Source organism: Lepisma saccharinum, chromosome 13 (assembly GCF_977018435.1).
Source record: "Lepisma saccharinum chromosome 13, izLepSacc3.1, whole genome shotgun sequence".
NCBI lineage: Eukaryota > Metazoa > Arthropoda > Insecta > Zygentoma > Lepismatidae > Lepisma > Lepisma saccharinum.
In genome coordinates, this window is record NC_139241.1 from 66,645,733 (window position 1) to 66,663,784 (window position 18,052).

Sequence of the window (18,052 nt, forward strand, 5' to 3'; positions counted from 1 at the left end):
TTAATATGTACTTTTGAGAGCAGGGTTAGATCTCAGTGCTCAAACTTTTTTACAAGCAGCACATACACTATTAGTATATATGAAGTCCATAATGATGATTGATGATTTGGGATTTGAACTTCAGATCCTTGATTGATTATTTTGTGTCCATAGTTTAGGATTCAGATCTAAGTCTCAGGTTATGCATCATACTGGATTCATATTCTGATATCTTTGGATTCACATAGTTGGTTTTGAATGTGCATCCCCAGTAGAAAAGAGCATGTAGTATTTGTTTACATTAAATCACAAAACTAAAACATTTAACTTCCTAAACTTTTACAAGCAACTACTCACATTGCAATGTGATGAAGATATACCAAGAATGCACAAGTCTTTCAACTATGTGTGCACACCAATGTTACTAAATTCTTATAGACCTATTTATATTTCACTTAATTAGGTTTAAAGATGAATCATAATCATTAAAAATTTTCAAAAATTATGGTTAATGTATGTTCATGCTTTCAACTACTTTGTCCTGTATGTCAATAATCAAAATAAAATGTGTGTCCCATTGTTTTGTAGAACTGCCAGGACCCCCAAGGGACATTCGGGTGGACAATGAAACTTCAGATTCAGTTATCATTTCGTGGGATGTACCAGAGAAACATGCAAAGACTGTGACATACTACATGTACGTAGATACTGGTTCATGAAATCTGAATCATCAGTATTTTTTTTAGCATTTTTACTTGGTATATGAACCAGCAACACAAGCTTCCATCTGTCCCTCTCCTGGGCAAGATCAATCCAATCTTTTCCATCCTTACTGGATTTCCTTTAGGTCCATCTCAACGTTATCCCTCCATCTTAGTCTTGGTTTTTTACAGGTCTCTTACCATCAGGTTTTCCAACAAGAATCCTGCAAACTCTTCTTTCCTCTCCCATTCATTCACCACTTTATAGTTCTTAAAATTATTTTTTTGTATTTCTACTAATCTGTTTATTATTTTCCTCCTTCTTTATTACATTTTTGTTTCAAATTGTTTGTGTTTCAAAATATATTACTACATGAGAAAATTTATTTACAATGCAGAAAATAACATAGCTTCAAAAAATAGTTAATTTGTTCTTAGTAGACCTTAGATTTTCCATCTCTGATGTGGCACTCACCGCAGATTGCAATAGTGTTTATTCAGTGAACTTGGTACATCTATCAGTTGTTTTTCATTATTCTCTTTCTGGGACACAAAGCAAACTTTGTTGCAGATTGGTTGCTGAACTGGTTCAGGAAGCTGGAGAAATTAGCAAATCTTCATATTCGGATCATTGTGTATGCCTGTCATCGTAAGTTTCGTACACAGATGTTCCTCGTTAGTTCAAATGCCAGAGCTTTCTTCATGACATCTTCTCATTTGTGTACAATTTTTGAATTGTCTGTCTGTTTATAGCACTCACGTCCAGAAGAGTAAAGAAGATTCTCAATGGACACCGATTGATTGAGTTTATTTTACTTCGCTTTGTGAAAGTGTCGGCCCCCCCTATCCCTCGTATCTATCCCGTCCTCTGGATTTCCTCTTACTTAATCCTTCTAATCTCTCCTTTCACCTCACCCTGGGTGCCAAGCGAGCAGATTATATTTGCGCCGGAATTACGAAAGGGGGGTTTCACATAGAATTTATATTTTTATGTCCCTGGTTTGTTTACACATGTACAGAAAGTGAATATACGACTTGTTAAATGGACATAGTTCTTTAAATCATAACATTCTAGTAGAATATATTGGTTTATTATACGTAGTTATACCGCGTGAGGCACCTAAAAGTACCACCTGAAATAGCAAAGAAACCAGAAACAGTAGCGATGTGAGGTTTGCGGGAAACAATAATATCAAATGGGGCTCGTAAATCGGAGGTATGGGGTGGGTCGAAAAATATCGACAAATGGGGCATCTGGAGCAAAGTCATATTTTTTTTAATGGAACGATATACAATAACATGCATAATATAAAAGAGCGTGCGCAGAGAAACACAACGCCATTGGTCTCATGCATCTACTGCACATAGGAACGAAGATATGGCCATGTGAAAATATGTAAACAAACTAACAAGTGGCCCACTTGACCGTCAGTACCACAGCATGTACAAGTATGAGATGTCGGAAGCCATTGGACAAGATGAAGACAGAACGTGTTAAATGAAGAAAAAATACAGTAGACATCGTCAGCACCATGTATTTGACAGTGTTACAGCATAATGAAAATGACCATGACAGTATGTCGAAGAACCACTGCGTAAGAAGCGAAAACCTGTCAAAGTGTGTGTTCAAAGTGGTGGCCATCAGCTGCGATACAGGCAACGAGGCACCCACGCAAAGATCGTTGCACAGAATGTAGCATCTCGTAGGGAATGTCCCTACAGGCCGCAGTAATGCTGTGTTGCATATCCTCTGGAGTTGTTGGCACATCCCGGTAGACAATGTCCTTCAGCTTTCCGCACAGGAAAAAGTCTAACGGTGTCAAATCTGGAGAACGAGCCGGCCATTTGACAGGCCTTCCACGTCCAATCCAACGATTTGGAAATGTATTTTCCACACATGCTGTAGCGCGTCGCACTGTGAGCTGGGCACCCGTCATGTTGGTACCACATTTCCCTCCTTGTCTGAAGTGGTATGTCCTCCAATAGTACAGGCAGTTCATGTTGTAAAAACTGTATGTATCGGTCAGCATTCAGTGTCCCTTGTATAAAAAAGGGCCAATGAGATTTTCACCCACTATACCACACCACACGTTCACACTCCATGGGCGCTGGCGTTCCACTTGGCGAAGCCAATGTGGATTTGTCACCGACCAATAGTGCATGTTCCTTAGGTTGACATTTCCATGATTGGTAAAAGTTGCCTCGTCAGTGAAGAGGATACGTGACAAATCAGGTGTGTCGTGTCGTAACATCCATGTGCAAAACCGAACACGGTCCACAAAATCATTCCCGTGAAGTTCCTGATGGAGGGAGATATGATATGGGTGAAACTTGTGTGTGTGCAGAATGCGCAATACACTTCGCTGACTCATCCCAGCATCCCTGGCAATTTCACGGGAGCTAACGTGCGGATACACAGCAATAGCGGCGAGAACATTTGTTGCACCTGCCTCACCTGTAGTTGGCTTGTTCCGCACACGTGCTCATGGTGTTACACTTCCGGTGTCTCTTAATTTAATAAATAACTTACCAAACAGACGTCGAGATGGCTGTCGTCTGTCCAGATATCTGTCTGCGTACACACGGTAGGCTTCTGAGGCATTCTTTCGGCATTCCCCATAAATCAGGATCATGTCCGCTTTTTCTATGTTTGTGAACCCATAATCTTCGCTCTTACCACTACGACTGCTTGCTATGAACTAACACGATCTCGTGGACCTGCTATCAAAACTTGCTCTGCGTAAAGGCAGTTCTCTCAGGCACCTGAGAAGTCTTACATGCCATTACACTGACGGTCAAGTGGGCCACTTGTTAGTTTGTTTACATATTTTCACATGGCCATATCTTCGTTCCTATGTGCAGTAGATGCATGAGACCAACGGCATTGTGTTTCTCTGCGTGTGCTCTTTTATATTATGCATGTTATTATATATCGTTCCATTAAAAAAAATATGACTTTGCTCCAGATGCCCCATTTGTCGATATTTTTCGACCCACCCCATACCTCCGATTTACGAGCCCCATTTGATATTATTGTTTCCCTCAAACCTCACATCGCTACTGTTTCTGGTTTCTTCGCTATTTCAGGTGGTACTTTTAGGTGCCTCACGCGGTATATACACATATTTTACATAGCGTTTCCATGTATGTCTGCATAGACCAAATTACCAAATCTCTAATCTCTATGGCATAACCATCGGCACTTCCCTAAACCACAGAGCTAGCATAACTATCTCTGTGGGCCTATCCTCAGCTTAAATTATATTCCGTTCATTACAAATGCATTTCCTTACGCCTTCACTCCTTCCTTTGGGCATCAATTATTCAATACGGAAATATCCACATATTCAAAGCTTTTTCTAAAAGGGGACTTGGGACAGCAACAGGGGCTGGCATAACCAGATTCTACATTATTATATTCAGTTTAGCTACCATAAGTGGACTAAACTTGAGGAGATGTTTCTCTTTCGTCGATCAATGGGGAAACACTGTTTTTTTTTTGTTTTTTTTGCTAAAGCCCACTGGCCTTTTTTAGAGTCAGGGTAAACATCCGTGCGTGGACGTAGACCTCGTAGCATTGGAAAATTCCACTGCAACGGTCTTTTGAAAGACAGCCAGCTCCCCCAACCGGGGAGGTAAAAAAAAGCATATACACTTACATTCAATAATAACATAAAAGTACACTCATGCAAACATATTACTTAACCCTACACCTTGTAGCTGGCCAGCAATTAATTAACATATTACACTCTCACTCACTCTCTCTCTCTCTCTCTCTCTCTCTCTCTCTCTCTCTCTCTCTCTCTCTCTCTCTCTCTCTCTCTCTCTCTCTCTCTCTCTCTCTCCCCCTGATTTATTTGATATTTTCCCCACATTATACATTTATGTACAGCGTGAGCACAAAAACACTCCCTGGTTTCAAGATGTCATAAAATTAATAGTTACTTGAATATTTTGATAAAATTGATATCCAAAGCTCATTTAACTTAAAATATTTTAATATCCTTCTTTTCAGAATCGCTAGTTGTGAATTCGGTAGCTAGAGGGCAGTAACATCGAAAATGGCATTCACTCCGCAGCAAAGAAGCTGGTGCATGTTAAAATTTGCCAAAACAAGCAGTGTTGTGAGAGTGCAGTGTACATTTAAACGGAAGTTTAATGTTGATCCACCTACACAGAAATCCATTCTGCAGTGGCATAAATCATTTGTTGAGAGAGGATGCATTTGTGATCAAAGAAAAGAATATTCTGGCCGACCGTCCATCTCTGAGGAAATTGTGGAGCGTGTGCGAGAATCCTTTGTACGCAGTCCCAGAAAATCAACACGTCAAGCCAGCAGGCAGTTGCAGGTGCCACAAACTACCGTAAGCCAGATTTTATGGAAGTGTTTGCATTTTCATCCGTACCGGCTGCAATTGGTTCAAAAGTTATATCCACAAGACAAGGTAAAGCGACGTGAGTTTTGCGAAACTATCCACACTCTAATGGAGGAAGATGAAACCTTTCTGACAAAGATCATTTTTAGTGATGTGGCGACCTTCCACTTGAGTGGAAAAGTGAACAGGCATAATGTTAGGATCTGGGGAAGCGAGCATCCGCATACCACTCTTGATGTGGAACGTTACTCACCCAAGGTGAATGTTTTTTGTGCAGTGTCAGAGCGTCGAGTGTACGGTCCGTTCTTCTTTGAGGGGCCAACAATCACAGGTGAAAGCTACTTAACAATGCTACGTGACTGGTTAATTCCTCAACTTGCTGCAGAGAGAGGTGACTACATTCTACAACAAGATGGAGCGCCCCCACACTGGCATCAATCTGTACACAGCTTTCTGAATGACAACCTCCCACACTGTTGGATAGGACGAGCTGGACCCAGTGATCAAAAAATATGCAAGTGGCCCCCACGATCACCGGACATGACAGTTTGTGACTTTTTCCTTTGGGGGTTCGTGAAGGACCAGGTCCACTACCCACAACCGTGAAGCATCTTGAGGAACGCATCAGTACAGCTGTCAACTTCATCAAACCGGATACGCTTGAGAAGGTGTGGTTGGAGCTGGATTATCGTCTCAATGTTTCCCACGTAACAGGTGGCACGCACATTGAGCATTTGTAATTCCAATGAACACCATGGAAACTTTATGAGTTTTTACAACTACTGTGAACATTACTATAGAATACTACTTTTGGTATTAAAGTTATACCCTTTCAAAACCAGGGAGTGTTTTTGTGCTCACGCTGTATATGGTTCCAACAGGTCAAAATGACAATTTCCCTCCTTATTTTACTTTTTTCCTGCGTTTCCAGTTGGTCACCTGAAAAATGAAAAAAAAATGAAGTTCCACTTTGTGTATATGTAATGGTGTGATGATATTGGTTATGGGCTCCCGCATAGCCAAATAGTTAGTGCTCTCACCTTTGGTGCAAGTGGTTCCGGGTTGACAAAATTTTGGCATAATTAGTGGGCTCCGGGAATGAAAGCTAGAACATAGTGGCAATGGGACGTGGTGTGCTGACAATGCATCACGCAGTGAGAAAGCCACTCTGTCAGGCCTTGGCTCCTTAGAAGGCTGTTGTGCCTCAGAGTTTAATTTTTCAGATCTTGGCTAGATCCTGGTGTTTCTTTTATTTAGGTATGGTTCACATATGTATATATTAGAGTACTGCATTGGACCACTTTCACTCGCTCAAACTCGTTCGAATCTCCCATTCCCGCACTCGTAGTGGAATGATTGGCAACATCCTGTATTTCAGAGCCTAATAAGCAGCACTGTCAATCTAAAATCCATACATGGAAGGAAACCACCCTATGCAATTACAATTCTGAATAATACAGGGTTTGTCCGGAAAGTAATGAGACTGGCCACCACACGACGCTCCAGTCGTCAACAGCGCATCCGCCACGAGCGGGATTGGTGTTGGGGGGGTCTTAGCTAACCAACGCTACCCGGATCAGTCGCTTCCGAGCTCTGGTAGAGTAAGGGTCGCTTATCGCGCGAACCGTGTTTAAAAACGACGTTGAGACTTTTTGGAAGCTCAAAATGCAGCGTTCACTTGAGCAATGATACATCATTAAATTTTGCTTCAAGCTTGGGAAAACTGCTGCAGAGACGTTCACCATGATTAAGGAGGCCTACCAGGACCAAGCCCTGTCAAGACCCCAGGTTTTCCATTGGCATGGAGATTTCAAGCAAGCACCAAATTTTGGAGTGGCACACCAAGGAGTCCCCGTGCCCCAAAAAGGCAAGGATGTCGAAGTCCAGGATCAAGACAATGCTCATTGTCTTCTTTGACAAGAAAGGGGTGGAACACAAAGAATTTCTGCCTCGAAGGAAGGCTGTCAATGCCACTTACTACGTGGAAGTCCTCAAACAGCTGCGAGACAGAGTCAATCGGGTCCATCTGGAGATTGCCAAATGCTGGAAATTCCATCACGATAACATGCCGAGTCACACCGCATTCGTTGTGACGTCATTACTGACTAGAATCGGCATTGCCATCTTGCTGCAGCCAACGTACAGTCCCGACATGAGCCCAGCGGACTTTTTTCTATTCCCCAAGCTCAAAAGAAGCTTGAAAGGTCGCAGTTTTGACGATGTTTTGGCCATCCAAGCAGCAACGACGGATGTTCTGAGGGCGTTGTTGGAAGCTGACTTCCAGGAGGCGTACGCTGCATGGAAATCACGCTGGCAGTGGTGTGTCGATAACCAAGGAGAGTACTTTGAAGAATTTTAACAAGCTGTACCAATTGGATCAATACATTTTATTTCCTGGACCCAGTCTCATTACTTTCTGGACAAACCCTATAATTCTGTATATCATTATGTAAGACTCAAATACAGCACATATGCAATATCTACAGACCGAAACGTAAAATGGATACACATGCTGACAGACCTGCCTAAGCAATTACAAATATCGTATCACAGTGCAAGAAGTACGTGTACATCATTGTTCACTTACCGAAAAGAATAATAATATTCTGCGAAATAATAAAGTGCAGTTATAATATTCAATCGAACATCATTTCAAGGTGACAATAATTGTAGAAACATAAAATGTCAGTCTAGGTAGTTTCAGCCCATAATCATCTATTTCATTTTCACATATCTCTGTAAGGTACACAAAACTGCATTTAAACATGGAGATGATGATTATGTTAACTTATTTTTCAATTTCACTTCACCTTTTATTTCATGATCCATATTTGAGGGCCTGCTACCATAGACAAATGACGGAAATGCGTGTACTAATAGTGTTCGAGAGTTTGAGTGTATTTCGCTTGTTTGATCATTTTTTGCTCGAGCGAAAGAACTATCAATTCTGTGTGCCATCTAGCATTGTCCGTGCAAACTATTTGCCGCTCGAGCGAAAAATGCTCATTGCAGCACTCTAGTATATATGTATTATACATTGATAAATGGTGTCGAGTGCTGATCTCAGGTTCAAGTTTTGGCATGGGCATTGACGTTCTTTGTAGATGTCCCTTCATCAATAAAATTTAATCATCATTCATCCTCATTGTTGCAGGTATCCTATGGAGACAGTTTTTTTTGTAAAATGAGGAAAAATACAAATATTTATCAAAATATTTAGCCTTTAACTAGATTAAATCTTCAATTTATTTTCTTCACAGGGTGTTCTGGGAAGCAGTAGGATCAGAAATGTATTCTAATAAGAGTACAAATGCCACAACAATTACAATATCAAACTTACAAGCAAGCACTAAGTTTCGGCTCAAAGCATTGGCAGGAAATCCTCTTGGAAAGAGTATAGAAACTACTCCAGTGTTCTTCTCTACAACTGCAACATTTGCTGCGGGAAGCGGTACAAGTAGTACGTATTGTGTGTGTATGTGTGTGCGTGATGGGAAGGCAAGAGAGCTGCAAGATGTCGATTCTGTCAGTTTACGCCCCTTCCCCCATAACACTTAGCAGACTGGCCTGAAAATATCATGTTTTTCCACGTAAACTGGAGTTTTTTTTTTTTTTTGCTGTTCTTAAAAACCATAGAAAATATGTTTCTAAGTTTGTTATTATTTAACAAATCTGTCTGAAATCTACAAGATGTTCTTTTTCCACATATATATATAATATGTTACAATTTATATGCATGAGTTGTTTTGTACAAAAAAATTGAAATTACAAATAAAACATTGCAATAAAAGTTAATGAAAACATATTTTCAATCTGTAATATCTACATAATGAAAATTGGAAATCTGAAGCAAAATATTCTTGCAGAATTTCCATAATGTGCATATAAATTGTTCATTGCAATTCTCATGAGAATAAGGAAAAGCTCAATCTAATACAACATGAGTTCAAGAACGACCCAGAAGCGATGAAAACAATATACATCATCTAGCGGTTGGAATTTGATAGAAATGGTTACAATACACTTGTATAAGAGAGGCGGTGTGAATATAGCCAGTCATTCATTCACAATAGAAGTGTATAGCCAAGAACAAGATATGCCCATCGCCCATCTTATTGGAAAATAGTTGTACATGTATATGCCCATCTCATGTCTAGGTTTAACCTGTCCTGCCACTCAGTGGTCTGTCTCCTATTCCATCCACTGTCAGGTGTGTTGGAGACAGTATGTACTTCATACCAGGGCTGCCGTTAGGAAACATGATTGCCCTGTGCGGACTATATCCATGAGGCCCCTGTATTATCAGAAGTTAAAATATTGACATCATCAGTTTCTCGTAAAATTCTACACTAAAGCAAACATGGTTATTAGTATTATGCAATTATTATCTATCGTAATGCCCATGCATTTGATCGTGGTATCCCATTTTACCAGTAATGAAATTTAAAATTTGACACCCTGCAGAGGAAGGTGACATCCAGGCAAACAACTTTCTTATGACCGAGGTTTCAGGATCGTCAATTGTCCTCACGATGTTGGGTCAACACAGAAATTTTCGAGATTCCCACTGGGATCGCTCGCACAAACGCTAGCCACTATGCTACGCGGTAGCCCTCTTCACAGTACGTAATAGGTATACTTAAATTTAAGTTGTTTTTTTAATCTAAAGTAACTTTGTTCTAATTTCATCTACCATCGTCATCACGATGAGCCCAAAAGAACAGAAAAGTGCATATTTTTATCATTGTAATGCTTTGCCTACTCGTTTTAGGAGTTTTTAGTGCCTACAAATCCACACCCATACTAATCAGTCATAACTTTTTAAAACAAAAGTGTTTCGTGCGCTACTGGAGTACCAATCATTTAGAATACAATTTCATCTTGCCGTCAGAGAAACTCTGATGCAGTTGTAAACACGAGGGCTTGAAATTAACCCAGTGGACCTTCATGCCGACTCCTCTTTTCATCTTTTCTCAATTTGGCCAGATCGTAAATTCGAAGAACGCAGAGCGGGACACCCTCAAATTTGTTGTCCCTCAGTTTGAAGAGTAGACAAATAACCATTTTATGATGCCTGTCCTCTGTCGTGGAATAATATATGACAGGAAATCGAGGAAAGTGGGATTCGCAAATACGTCGCTGTTCCTTGTCGACGAATTCAGATTGATTGCTTGATAAGAATGGGCAGACAGTTGTCCGTTACGGAAAATTCAACACTGTTATGGCAGATTTTTCCTTTTCACAGGAATTATGTTTTTCTTCCCTCTATTCGAATGCAATCTTACACACACAAAAAATGAATGAATTACTGATTTAGAAGCACGAGGCCCTGTGCGGTGGTATGCATCGCACACCCCTAACAGCGGCCTTGCTTCATACTGACTGAGACATTCGATTGTCCTGCACGACAACACAAGTTGCCATGCTGCAAATTCAGTAGGGGAAGAGGTAGAGCTGAGGGTAAAAGTGGCTGGAGCATGGTGCTCCATTATAGCCAAGATTGAAAATGTGTGGAGCCCTACTTCCATGCTTCATGAGGCATGTAGCATATACAGTGAACAGGGTTGAACTAAATTTTTTCATGAATAAAATAAATAATGACAGAAAAGCTTGATACTCATGGTTTCTGCAAATATGTTTTGTGGTTTGTTCTATTAATTTCGGTGGAATTTCATCTTTGTTGGAACTTGTTGTGTTCTTGCTTGGCATGCTTCTGTTGTTTTTTGTTCCAAGATTGCTGCTAGATGCGCTGCTGTCACCTGTCTGCATCCATGTTGGTTGCCACTCACCAGTGTTAATTACAAGCTATTTGTATTCGATATGTGCACACACACTCATAGATACTAAAATCAAGGAAACTCATGCCATAATGCACTTCCAACACAAACTGAACATCGTTAGGGGACAAGCCATGGATTTCCCTACTGCAGAAATGAACACAGGTGACGACAAGGACACAGACAGACCAGTAGTGCACCTAGTGGTAATCGTGGAACAAGAAACTACAGAAACACGCCAAGCAACAACGCAACAAGTTCCAATGAGGATCATGGCAGTGGCTACTGAAAATGATAGAACAAACAAACAAACAGCTTCATGGAAACCGTGAGTGTGTCTGTCATTATTTACTATTTCGTCTCTCATTCCCATAATATGAATAAAAGAAAGGTTTCAATTGCACTCAGCAACCCGCATCTCTGTTTATGTCGAGGCCAGTGTTAGGTCAGGCCAGGTCAAACACTGACTGACCTTGCTGTACTCATGAGGCAATTAAAGGAGGAGGAGGAGCCCAAAACTTAAATTCAATTTCTTAATTTTTTAACCCGATGATTTGCAAGTTCATAAGCAGGATGTCTGCACATTGTAAATGGTCTTGTAGGAATACTATTTGTGTAGTAATAATAATAAAAAAATCACATTATAGTGTATGTTTTGCAGATGCTATTGATGTTGTGGCATGGGTATCTTCAGGACTTATTCCAGCGAGTGGCAAGCAAGGTAAGTACACTACTGTGACTGATATGAAATTATGTGTGAAATGTACAAGGAGCATTTAAAAAAAAAAAGTGATTTTGAACAATATGCCCATTGTTTGCCACTGGTAAGAACAGTGAATTATGGAATCATATAATGGCTTCATTACCACCTGTACATGTGTCATGTCATAGTTCTACAGACTGACATATGGTGGCAGCACTGCACTGATTGTAGCCATATTGAGTAGTGCACTTTAAAACAATGTTTTCATCAAAAGAACAAATTGCATTGAGGCACTTCCAGTATCAATCGGCAGAGTGGATCTGGTCATCCTGTTAGTATCCTCAACCGGGCACATGCTAGTGAAGGGGAGATCGGTGGTGGACATGTGAGGAATTAACAAGGAACTTTAAACTTCAGGTCTCGTCCCAATTAGCCTATCTGTGCATGAAAGTGCACTTTTGTGCACAGATAGCACATAACAACACTCAAACTTGCAAGTGAACTGAGACATTGAATTGTGCTGCACGGCAAGGTGCCATTATGCAAATTCTGTAGGGGAACTGCTAGAACTCCCTCCTGTATAATTCAGATGTGAATCTTTGTGACTATGACTTGTAGAAGCTAAGATCCACTATGGGGACGTTGCTTCAAGGTAACCAATGGCACAAAGTAGGCCATAGCGTGGTCCTACAGTGATATATGGAAAAATGACTCTGCTGACGGCATAAAAAAATTGATGAAAATTTAGCAAAATCTGCTACACTCAGATGTGTACACAACAATGTAAATGGATACATTATGATGACCATGTAATCACTTTTTTTTTAATGTATTTTAGGTTTACATTCATTTTCCACGGGTGTGTGGCCTTTTCTTGCCCTCCCCCTTCCAGACACCAATGCATTTCAACTAAGAAACGTTAGTGTTGTGATATTCTTCAGACCCGATATGATCGATTATGGTGGATGTGAAAAGCTGCTTTCAATAACATACGGTTTTATACCTTAATTCTTTTCATATTGTTGGCTATTGTCTTTCACCACTGACATTAGATTTAAGTATCTACATCATCGTTTCTCAACCTATGGGGCACGAACCACAGCTGGGTCCCGAGGGGGCATTTGGTGGATCGCGAAGTTGGGCGCTTTACAGTGTCTTAAAAACCTATTATATTTAAATTACAAAGATATTTTGTTTTAACAATTTAAATTCAACCCGTGTTGTACATAGTCTAAACTCTACATTTCTGTTATTCACCCAGAGGGATTGGCAGCTAAAACTATGCCAAGTGGTTTCAAAACTGTTTTTAATCCTGCGGTTGAAGTCGTAAACTTTATAAAAGCTTGACCATTAAATTCAATACTTTTTTCCTGTGCTGTGCAATGAAATGGACAGTGAACATAAGCAGCTTCTGCTTCTGAGACTTGACGTACACTCAGATTTACGACTTACGTTTGCCACCATTGAAGTCAACATAACCCAGCTTATGCGGAAAAGGCAGCCCTAACCGTCACATTAGTTCAGTGAGCAAAAAAAAAAAAAATATTTTCAGTTTCAGCATGTGTGTTTAGTTAGATCTTAGACTAGAGTAAATTAGTATTTTACATTACATATTTACTTTTCTAGAATGAAGCCTAAAAGAGGGCTTATTAAAGTACTCTATGATGGCAAAAATATTATTATAAACTGGGTGCAAAACCTACAAGTAATTCTGCCTGCACCCATGCTAATGGGCCCTATCAAGTGTAATGTCCTTCAAGGTGGGTCCCGGACTGAAAAAGGTTGAGAACCACTGATCTACATACTTAACTCTTGAAAAAGATGGATGTATAGCACCTTGATACATTGAGTTGTAGCCACTAAAGGAAAGAAACCTCTTATTTTTAATATTATTTGTAAATACGGAGAAACTAGTACTCACTTTTATCCGCTAAGCTGTTTTTTCTTTTTCGATCAATTTCAGTGGCTACTCCCACCATCCTCGTTGGAACTTGCTGTACTGTTGCTTGGCGTGCATCTTTTGTTTGTAGTTCTCTGGCTGCCGCTAGGTGCGCTGTTGTTAACTGTTCGTCTGGGTCTGTGTCGTCTGCTTTTTCCGGGCGATAACTGTTGTAGTAGGGGAATCCAAGTGTGGTGCACTTGCCCGCTATCGATGTTTAGCTTGTGCGGGAAGTGCATTATGGCATGCGTTTCCTTGATTTTGGTGTCTACGAGCATGTGGGCAGTGTGTTTGATTTGAACCTTTTGAATTTTATGGCTATTGTATCTGATATGTCTAGCAAGACCAGTAGTAGGTTGGGCTTTTTTCGCATCTGCTAGGTGCTGTTGGATTCTTTCATTGGCAGATCTGATGGACCTGCCGATGTAATGTGCCTTGCATTCACACTCTGCATCGTATACACCTGGGTTATCAAGGGGGGGAGAAGAAGTACCGTTTGTGTTTGTTCAGTTTATCAGCTATTTTGGAATTGGGTTTGTGCGCTACTTTGATGCCATATGGGAAAAGGGCTTTGGATATGCGGTTGGAAGTGGTGGGATGATAGGGAAAGGCAAACCATTTATATTGGCCGCTGGAGGTTGCTTGCGGATGGGTTGATTGTGGTTGGTTAGGGTGTCTGACCTGTATTTCCACTTTACTGCACCAAGTGGAAAGTTGTTCTTCTGTGTAGCCATGTTTCACGGCTATTTCAGTGATGGTGGCTATCTCCTCCCGTAGATCCTCTTTTCCCAATTATGAATTATTTGTAAGTTGACTGACTACGCTGATTATTTGCACCATAACATAAATACAGCATGTCCAAAAATGATTATCAGGGTTTCAAGTAGTTGGTATATTGCAACAGACGAAGGTGAATGCTGATATTGTACATGTAGGACAAGAACGACTGTGGAGGTTTGCTACCCTATCATTAGTTTCCCATCAGTCACAGCGGCGTACGTGTATTACAAGATGGCAACCCCACTGCAGAAGTCCTTTTGTGTCATTGAATTTGCAAGGTGTGGTTCTGCTTTTCAATGGCGATTTGGAAGTGATCCTCCGTCCGATAACAACATTCGTCAATGGTTTAATAAGTTTCAAACAACTGGATGTGTCTGCAATTGGAAGCATTTTAAGTGTCTCGAACGAAAGCATTGAGAACCATTGGACTACCAGATGGATGTGTGCCATGTCACGAAGGTGCTCACATGGGACATTTATAAGGTACACTATGTAAACTTGTCGAGTTGTTGTTTACTCCCATATAACCCCACACATAAGGGAAATTAAACGACTATGAAACCCCGATAATAATTTTGGAACACTCTTTTTAACTTGTTTTGCATATCTTTGTGAAAGCATGTTTTAATAAACAGTGGAATGTTCTTTTCATTTTAGATAGCAAGGGTCAGAATGTTATCATTGCTGTTGGAGTTATTGTGGTCTTTTTATTATCCCGTCACAGGAATGTTTAAAATGCCTGCTATAAGCAAACACTATTCTATTCAGGTATGATATTTTCTCTTCTTTTTTAACTTGATTTACATTTCTTATTAAAAAAAAAGCATCAGTGACAGTATTATGTCAATCTAATATAAAATACAAGTTGCAGATTAGGCAGCTTTTGGCTGGAGACAACAAGTGACACTTGGGTTTCATGCCAAAGTGACACGCATCAAGCAACATAGGCTTATTAATGGGAAAATAGACAAGGCGACACAATACATGTTATTGAGAAAACAACCCAGTCCAAGAGACAATTGATATGTGCAGGCTATCGTGGTGTCACATTATTACAAAAGGTAGTATTATTTCCAAGCGACATGTATCTTATTACTTCAGTCTGAAAGTTGCCTTCACCCAACTATTAAAAAAGTAATGAATAATAATGTGCAAACGCTTATTCATTCTTCCAAATATTGAAGTATCCCTTGTAAAAAAAAAAAAATTGTTGTATGAGAAGTTGTATCTTTATGTCTACCCTGCCATCTTGCACTGGTGTAGGAGCTTGAAAAATAAATGATTGATTTGGTTGATTTAATTTGCTTTTCTGCTACTTTTTGGCTATTCGTGAAGATGGGGATGAATGATGACGAGAGGCATCCGGTCATCGGGAGATGTGGCGATGACAAAGCAAAATAATAAAAATATTGCTTTTTAAATATTTTAGAGAAGAAAAAATAAATCAGAATATTCGCATATTTGAGCGAAATTAGTCAAGTAACACCATTAAGCAGCTAAAAATACGCAAAAGACTCGCTAAGTTTAGTGCATTGAAAGGAGAGCCCAGTTCTACACCCCCCTCCCAACCATCCCGCTGCGTTTTCCATGAGTGCAATGGTGGCGGGCCAGCTCATCGCAGCAAGTCTGCGAATCCAAGGTCCTTCGACCGCTTTTCACCCGCTTTTGAAGGTCCGACCCTTTTTTTTTTTTTCAGCCTCCTTGTTTACAAACACGGCAGGGTTTCTGTGACATGAAGATGAAACTTCTCAGAATGTCCAGCACTGTAAAGCATGCAACGCTCTTGTTTTCTGAGAGAAAAAAACATATTGAAGAGCATCGCAACGCAACTTGCACAGAATACGTGGAAGTAATGGTGCATATAAAAAAAATATAAGCAAAAGCATAAATTTCCCCACGGTTACTGCTTGAAAGAACTGAAAAAAAAAAGCAGTTCTGGATCCATTCTATTTTCTTCATAGTATTTCTTCTTTTAAATTTTTTGGATCTTGCGGTTCAAATATTGATTTCTGGAAAAAAAAATGTTCTTGGTTTACAAAACACAAAGTACTTCCTGCTGTTTTGTGTTTACTATCCTTACAAATGACAAGATTTTTGTTCTCGAGGTGATAGACATACTTACTCAAACAGAACCTTTCCCCTAACATATCTTACTTTCACACCAGGGATGGCCAAAAATATCATGATTCCGGTAAATCTAAAAATCTTCATTCAAAAATTCTACTACCCGGATTTTGGAAGCAATCCGAACTTCGGAGAGAGAAGTTTAACAATTTTTCCATATTTTTTTAAAATAGATTTAGCCATCTCTACTTCACACTTCATGTACGAACACCGTTATCATCATTATCAATGTAGGAATGCACCCTCCATCTTCCCCTTCCCGGGTTGAAAGATTGACCATGACATTTGGCAAGTCTTGCGATGACTACGTAAAAAGCTTCACCACTGGTGATGACATTCATGAATGGACACTCACAAACACCCATACCCGGGACCCATGGTGTCATAGCACAAAGTGCTAACCACTCTGTCATGGAAGCCGGCTATTGAAAAATAAGTAGCAAGGTCTAGTATAGGAAGAAGGATAACAGCAGCAACATATTCACCACACATAAGTAAGTACATCATCTACAATGCAAATGATCTTGCACTTGGTGACATTGACAAAAATCTTTATGAAACTCTGTGTAAAGAAAAATTATCCTCAAAGCAACAGACTGGGGTATTGGGTACGTTTTTCTAAGCAAGTAGCATATTTTCATGTGAAATCTAATATATTCTTTCTATCTTTTTCAGTGCAGTTTAACACTGGTATGGAGAATGTGATATTGACTCCGTCCTTAATTTGATACACTTGTACATGAGTGATGTTAATATAACACCACGTAAAATGAGTGCCTTTTCAACATTAAAAGCAAAACTGTGTATGAATTGATTGCCTTTCCTGTAACATTCACACAATGAACAAGCAGAGGAGAGAATCATAAAATATTTTGTGATTAAAAGCTTTACCATTATTGCATCAATTTGATGTGGATAACTAAAAATGGAGAACATACGAAAATTATGTTTATATATGTCTATGTTTTGTTGTGCATTTTAACTATGGATGAACCAACACTGGTATATTGGTTGATTGCATTCAGATCAGAAAGAATTGCTTCAAATCATAGTGGGCTGCACAGGTACACTTTATGCATATATAAGCCAATAGGGACTGGACCTACAGTTTAAAGTGGGATCTGAACCAATAAGTGCCCCATCAGGGATTGAAGCATTAGATGTTAATTAATATTTATACTGGCAGCTGCCCCTGGGCTGATCTATTGGCTGATTGTCTTCGAGTGTGTGTGTGTGTGTGTGTGTGTGTGTGTGTGTGTGTGTGTGTGCACTGGAGCATGCGAGATCTCTGTTTGAAGTGGACGTTCTATGAAAATCCCAGTAGCTGTGTAGCAACATTGCCATGCTTCACTGTTTCTGCCCAGTGATTTATCAACATGCATAGTATATCTTCCCAAATTATTTTTGGAAAGTCAAATTTATGATCATTTTGACACTAAATTTACCCCCCCCCCCTCTCCCCGAAGCTTATGCCCCTGTGATGGAAAATTGTGGATAAACATGTCACCTAGAAGAGAGCTCTTTGGCAGGAGGTCTGGCAACATTATGTATCTCCGATGCTCACTTGTTTGCTTCCTTGAAAGACATTTAACACCTTGAGACAGAAAGTAAATGGTGAACACAAAAAGACAGCCATGACTATATGTCTTTTTTTGTTTCTGTACACTTATGTC

The 18,052-nt window shown here is 39.9% G+C and overlaps 1 protein-coding gene across 3 annotated transcripts in view; it reads left to right on the plus strand.

Annotated features, from left to right (window-relative positions):
• LOC145997014 (uncharacterized) overlaps positions 1-17,314 on the plus strand; it is a 33,499-nt gene extending 16,185 nt beyond the window's left edge. The window contains exons 4-8 of one of the 3 annotated variants that reach the window (XM_083133630.1): positions 568-676; positions 8,317-8,516; positions 11,495-11,554; positions 14,913-15,023; positions 17,055-17,314. In XM_083133630.1, coding sequence (XP_082989756.1) covers positions 568-676; positions 8,317-8,516; positions 11,495-11,554; positions 14,913-14,989 — 446 coding nt within the window. In that variant the 3' untranslated portion in view covers positions 14,990-15,023; positions 17,055-17,314. The remainder of the gene's footprint in view (positions 1-567; positions 677-8,316; positions 8,517-11,494; positions 11,555-14,912; positions 15,024-17,054) is intronic. The other 2 variants (XM_083133631.1, XM_083133632.1) reach the window with 2 other exon arrangements.
• Positions 17,315-18,052: the final 738 nt, after the last annotated feature.